The 7,180-nt window shown below is 33.5% G+C and overlaps 1 protein-coding gene across 2 annotated transcripts; it reads left to right on the top strand.

Moving 5' to 3' along the window:
- The first annotated feature begins 770 nt into the window (after nt 1–770).
- LOC148266546 (ABC transporter G family member 9-like) lies at nt 771–3,924 on the top strand. Of its 2 annotated transcripts, XM_088218899.1 has the most exons (4): nt 772–1,173; nt 1,410–2,214; nt 2,861–3,183; nt 3,247–3,924. In XM_088218899.1, exons 1-4 carry the CDS (start codon nt 1,069–1,071, stop codon nt 3,889–3,891), a joined length of 1,878 nt encoding a protein of 625 aa, XP_088075025.1. In that variant the 5' UTR covers nt 772–1,068; the 3' UTR covers nt 3,892–3,924. The 2 variants fall into 2 exon arrangements, with proteins under 2 accessions (XP_088075024.1, XP_088075025.1); XM_088218898.1 differs by having other exon boundaries at nt 771–1,173; nt 2,861–3,924.
- Nucleotides 3,925–7,180: the final 3,256 nt, after the last annotated feature.

The raw sequence follows: 7,180 nt of genomic DNA, 5'->3' as shown, positions 1-7,180 counted from the left end.
AAAATTTAACAAACAAATTGTGGTAAAAAAGTGTATTTACTAATATTACCGTAATTAAATTCATCTTCTTATTAACTTAAAAAAATCAAATAACACTAGATTAAATTGCTTACACAAATTACTTCATACATACACACACATATATATCTTTTTTGAAATTGTTTCATTAAGCATCAACTATTAATATTTACGCATAATCTATAGAAAATAATTTCTTGGGCTGGACCCATCAATAATCCCAAGCTAACATCATGGTTGACTCAACCCATCTCGGCCCATAACTCAGTTCCCACCCTATACAAATATGTTATAAGGTTTTGTAATTATATTTTTATTAATAAAAATAAGATATGTTTGATCTAAAATTATAAAGCTAACATAAAATTTATAGTTATACAAGTGAAATTATTTAAATTATACATTAGCTATATAAAGTGTAATTAATTTTATATAATAAATAACTATAATAAAAAATTAAATAAAAATAAAATATTTTTCATCTAAATAAAATAAATAAATGTATATTTAATTAATATTATTTATAGAATAAGGAAATTAATTATTATGAAGCGGTCGTAATAATAAATATTAGGCTTCAAATTCTTTTGCGCAATTTGCAAACGGTTTAAAAACTTCTAGAAACTCAAATTTTTATTTAATTAGCAATTTTTAGTGCCCTAATTATATATATAATTAAACAGAAAGAGAAATTGAGAAGCTTTGGAAGTGGAAACAAGGCAAATATATATACAGCTGCCAGCCAATTCAAAGAGCCGCGAATGGCTCTCTCACTCCTGACCAATCGCACCTGACCAGACCCAATATCTCCTCTCTCTCCCATGAACCCTAACCAATTTGTCCGTATTCCCTTTCTTTATTTTAGTTATATATATGTATATGTTTACATATATGTATATGCATACATGCAGATGAAGAGAAATCAGTTCTACTCATCTTCCCCCTTTCATTCTCAATCTTTATATGTTATTTCCTTCGTCTTCTTCTTCTTTTTCTTCTTCTTGGTTTCTTGGGCTATAGAGTTGTGGGGTATCAACGGAGTCAGAGGCGATGGACGTGGAAGTCCAGAGAATTAGGGGAGAAGAAGATGAAAATCACGATGAGTTAGAAACAGCCGCCATTTTCAAGAAAGCAAATCGACCTGTGACGTTGAAGGTAATTGTTTAGTTACAACCCAAAATGTCGATGTTTATAGTTTTGAATTAATCCCGATTAGATTCTTCATGCGATAAAACTGGTTGTGCGTCACTGGATTTTCAAATCTTTAATTTACACAAATCTTTATCTTTTCTGCATTGGAATCTGACCCGGAAACCGTAATTTCATTATCATATGGTAAAGATACGATGACATTTAGATATATGTGTATTTATATATGTGTACAATAACAGTTTGAGGATGTTGAATACAAAATCAAACCCAAGAAAGGTTCTGTATGGTGGAACCGAAATCGGAAAGAAACCCAAGAAAAGCTCATCTTAAAGGGAATAACCGGCGTGGTTCAGCCGGGGGAAATGCTGGCCATGCTGGGCCCATCCGGAAGTGGCAAGACCACTCTCCTAACAGCTCTCGGCGACCGTCTCGGCGCCTGCGGCGGAAAACTCACCGGGAAAATAACGTACAACGGGAAACCTTTCTCAAACGCAATGAAGCGAAACACAGGATTCGTCACCCAAGACGATGTTCTCTACCCTCACCTGACGGTGACGGAAACCCTCGTCTTCACCGCCTTGCTCCGGCTCCCAAACAGCTTGGGAAAGCAGGAGAAAATTGTTCAGGCAGAGGCAGTCATAAGCCAATTGGGTCTAAGCAAATGCGAGAACAGCATAATCGGGGGCCCGTTTTTAAGGGGAGTGAGCGGAGGGGAGAGGAAAAGGGTGAGTATCGGACAAGAAATGCTGATAAACCCCAGCTTGTTGTTCCTGGACGAGCCGACGTCGGGTCTGGACTCGACGACGGCGCAAAGGATCGTGTCGACGCTGTGGGAGCTTGCAAGAGGCGGAAGAACTGTGGTGATGACGATACACCAGCCGTCGAGTCGGCTGTTTTATATGTTTCAGAAGGTGTTGGTTTTATCAGAAGGGAACCCTTTGTATTTTGGGGATGGAGAAGCTGTCATGGACTACTTTAAAGGCGTTGGCTACGCCCCCCTCATCGCCATGAATCCTTCAGATTTTCTGCTCGATATTGCCAACGGTATGCTTCATTATCTTTTTTTTTTTTTTAATTTATTTTCATCTTTATTTCTAACTTCAATTCTTTTTTTAACCATAATTTTCGTATACGAATTAGACTCAATGTTGAAAAGTTTAACTCAGTATTAGAATTAGAATTAGAATTAACTCATCTTTTGGGGTTTCTGCTGAAGAAGCATCTCTGTATATACATATATACATATATATATATGTAATTAGTGGAGGTAGATGGGTTCATTTAATCGAGAGTCTCGGAACTTTGAAGCCTTTTATCTAAAATGGAGAGAAACAGGTTCCCCATGCAAGAAATATATGTTTGACACACAGAGTCAGACCTTTTCTCTACTGCTGCCACCTTTCTTTCTACTCTCTCGACATGGCATCTTCTGCCAACTTCTCCCTTATTAAATTTAATTAAACTCCCTATTATATTTTTCTCATAAATTATTTTCTAAAATTATTATACTATTTTCGTTTATTTTTCAGAATATTTTTACTGTATTTATATTTACAAAATTATACCTAATCTTAATCAAATCCAAAGAATAATATTTTTCCAGAACGATTATTCGCTAATTCCAAGAGAGTGTTGAAGTCAAATTAAAGCTTTTCCAAGTCAACTAATGATGACGATATGAGTGACGTAGGTGTACCCTCTTGCGAAACGCACGAGGAGCAGCAAGCCAGAGTGAAGCAGACGCTAGTTGAAGCATACAAGACCAATCTGGCCGATAAATTGAAAGCCGAGCTTCAAGAAATCCGCGATCCGCCGTCCGACCGATCAATCGACAAGCAGTTTAGTCGGTGGTCAACAACCTGGTGGCAACAGTTCTCCGTTCTTCTACGACGAGGCGTCAAAGAACGCCGCCACGACTCATTCTCCGGCCTCAAGATCGCTCAAGTTCTCGTCGTCTCTCTACTTTCAGGTCTTCTATGGTGGCAATCCGACCTCTCCCACTTACAAGACCAGGTAAAATTCAAACAAAACAACTTGCATTTGAATTTCTTGGCATCAATTAATTCTATCTCGCAGATCGGACTTCTTTTCTTCATAGCTGGATTCTGGGGATTCTTCCCTCTGTTTCAAGCAATCTTTACGTTCCCCCAAGAACGGATGATGCTCGAGAAAGAAAGATCTTCGGGCATGTACAGACTATCCTCATATTTCATGGCGAGAGTCTTGGGAGATCTCCCAATGGAACTCGTCCTTCCCACCATCTTCCTGACAATAGTTTACTGGATGGCTGGCTTGAATCCCACGGCGGAAAGATTCTTCCTCACCCTATTGACTCTTCTGCTGAGCGTGCTGGTGGCGCAAGGGCTGGGGCTGGCGCTGGGGGCAATGGTGATGGACCAGAAGTCGGCGACGACGCTAGGGTCGGTGATAATGCTTTCGTTTCTGCTAGCAGGGGGGTTTTACGTGCAGCACGTGCCTGGGTTCATTGGATGGATAAAGTACGTTTCAATAAGTCATTATTCGTATAAGCTGCTGATTGGATCGCAGTACGGGTGGGATGAGACTTACCCTTGTGGGAATGGTGGGACGTGTTTGGCTAGGGAGTTTGAGGCGATTAAGAGAGTTGGGATTGAGGATCAAGTTTTATCTGTTTTGGCTTTGTTGTTAATGCTTGTGGGTTATAGGCTTGTGGCTTATATTGCCTTGGGAGGATTTCAGTGAGTGAATAAAAAGTTCATTAGTAGAAGGGTGATATATATGTTTTTCTTTTTAAATTCTAATGGGTATGTGCGTAAATGTGTGTGTATATATATGTGTGTATATATATATGTGTGTGTGTATATATCTGTGTGTTGTGTATAACTTGGATAAAGCTGTTCGCATTGGACCTTAAGGTGGATAATTAATGGGCCTAAAAAGCCCATCACTGAAATAATAGAGCCCGTAAGAGATATTTTAATAAATTATGTTTTTTTGTTGTATGTCATTAGGATCGAACTCGGGCCGCGAACAAACTTCAAAGTGGAAGTGTTTCATCTTGGATAAAAAAAAATTAAAGGTACATACATAGCAATTATGTAATTACAAAAAATTTAACTAATAAAATATTAGTTTAGTTAATATATTATGTTTTATTTACATGTTACGAGTTCAGATTTATTGAGTATGCATAGCTCTCAGACTCTGAATATATTATTATTGAACGGCGATGATCGTCTTATAATATTAATATGAGGTTCTTCTACCATCTTGTTAAGTAAGTAGTGCATCTACTTATTAAGGTACGATCCTGTGGCATTTTTCCATTCTATTTATTTTATTTTCAGTTACCTTAATTTTTATCATTCTTGATAGCGGGTTAAGTATGAAGGATTTTTATAGGATCAATTCATTTAATGCCTTTAAATAAAATTATATGAATTTATGATCACGTTGATTGACCTTGGGTTCCGCATCAAACATCTTCAAACTATTGTACACATATATTTAAATATCATCGTATCTTTATCATATCAAAATGAAGATTATTGTTTCCGGATCAGGTTCTAATGCAGAAAAGATATAAGTATGTTGTGAATTAAAGATTTAAAAATCAAGTGACAGCATGATCAATTTTATCGCATGAAGAGTCTAATCGGGATTAATTCAAAACTATAAATATCGACATTTTGAGTTGTAGCTATATAATTACCTTCAACGTTACAGGTCGATTTTGCTTTCTTGAAAATGGCAGTTGTTTCTAACTCATCATGATTGTCATCTTCTTCTTCCCTAATTCTCTGGCCCTCCACATCCATCACCTCTGTCTTCATTAGTGCCCCGATACTCCAATGCCCAAGGCACCAAGAAGAAGAAGAAGAAGAATAAGGAGAGGAAAAAGGAAGAAGAAAAAGAAGAATAAGATCAATAAAGGTAATTTCTTTTTGTTTTACTTAAATTTAAAGTCTTAATCTGACAAAAATTAAATCTTTGGAGACTGATTTTTTCCAACTAACAATATTATTTTTCTCGGTAAAAATTTTGTTATTTTAATATTGAGATTATTTTTACTTAATGAAGTCATGACATGTTTCGTCTGAATAATTAGACGTTCAACGTGTGATTACAACCATGTAATTTTACTTCTTAATGATATTATTAATAAATAATATTTTATTTTTTACTTGGATCTCTTCTTTCTTTGAACGAGACTTTTTACTGAACTCTTGAAACTCACTTCAATTCATCTTCTTTCATATTAGATAAGACTAAAAGTAAGTTCAAGTTCAATAGAAGATTGTAAAAAAAATAATTAATTTACAGATACATGAGATATCTAAATTAATTTACAATTCTAAAATAGAAAAAAGATATATATTAATGTGTAGTTCTGTTGTATAAATAATACAGTTGTGTGCAAGTATTCGTACCCACCGACATTTGGGGTCGGACTGTTACAAATTTAAATTTTGAGTTAACCTTTTTAATTATTAAAAAAATTGGATAAATATTTTAAAAATAATAATAATAACTAAATGTACTTGAGAAGACAAAAACAAAAAATTATATATTAGTTTCTGTCTTTATATATAAGTCAAAAATAATATGGAGCTTAGAGAAAACTACATACACCTCGCAAACCTACCATTCAGAAAAACCAACAAATATCATGGCTTTACTTATAAAAGTCAGAAGTCATTCCATATACCATTTTAACCCTTTTCATATTCTTTCAAAATTCTAAGCCAACATGTAACTTAATCTTAACTTAAACTTTTAGACTGTAGTTATATATATATATATGTGTGTGTGTGTGTTTTTATTCTTCTCCCATTATAATTTACCTTAAACATATACATATATGTATATGTATCTATCAATAAATAAATAAACGTAATTTGTCACGTTTTTCATGTATCTGCATGGGGTCGGAATTTATGTCTTTCAAAGCAGCCACAAGGGAAGATAATATTTTCCCACATTAAAAAAAATCAGAAAAATAAGCTGTTTATTTTTTAATGTATATAATATAATATATATTTATATATAATATATATAATATTATAATTAAAAGCTGGCGCCATGTATTTGACTGTAATTCTTTAGTTATTAAAATTAAATAATTAAAACAGTAATATGAAAAACAAGGCCGCCTCTTCATTGGGTCTAATTATAGTAAAAAGTAGACTGTGTGCATGTGTGTGTATAGATATATATATATATATATATATATATATATAATATCTGTGTGTCGTGTTTGAATTTATTAATTACTTTAATTGTGAACCAAAGAATTTGTCAAATGGTTTTTAATTTCAAACTAAAACAAAAAAAGCGTATATATATATATATATAATATCTCTGTGCAAGCATGCATACTATGAACTATTAATGAAAAGTAAATTAGCACATGCATGACCCGACCGACTGAAGAATTTCTTCGTTATATTTGGCCTTTAATGTGGACGAATTACACGCTTATTTATAACTTAATTCAACATGATATTGTCCATAATAAATATATTTAACTAATAAAATTAGCTTTGAATATAGGTTAGAAAGGTTAACATATAATATAATATAATATAATATATATAGATTTAGAAAGGGTAACATATAATAATGTATATAATATCCTCATACATATATATCTTGAGGATCATGCCGACACATATAGCAATATTAGGGGGACATGAATGTAGCCACCTTCATATTGTCTTATTCAATTCATTCCCTATGTTCATTTTGTCATGTGAAAGGAGGCTTATGATTAAGTTACTAAATTTTTGTCTTATTATTTTTTTTTTTGTTTTAACAAATTTAAAATAGATAATATTAATCAACCAAATTAAGAAAAAAATAAATCCGTCACAATAATAGAACACCAAAATCTAATATAGTAAAAAAACTTACACTGATAAATTAAAAAATAGATTCTTTGTCTAAAGATGGAAATTAACAAATAGACACGAAAAGGCGGAGAGATCTAACCAAATAGGGTTTCAAAGAAACCTCGCTGTAACGCTCTTAA

Source organism: Carica papaya, chromosome 4 (assembly GCF_054855325.1).
Source record: "Carica papaya isolate Zhongbai chromosome 4, ASM5485532v1, whole genome shotgun sequence".
Taxonomy (NCBI): Eukaryota; Viridiplantae; Streptophyta; class Magnoliopsida; order Brassicales; family Caricaceae; genus Carica; species Carica papaya.
The sequence above is the reverse complement of the archived record's forward strand: the minus strand, read 5'-3'. Positions and strand labels throughout refer to the sequence as shown.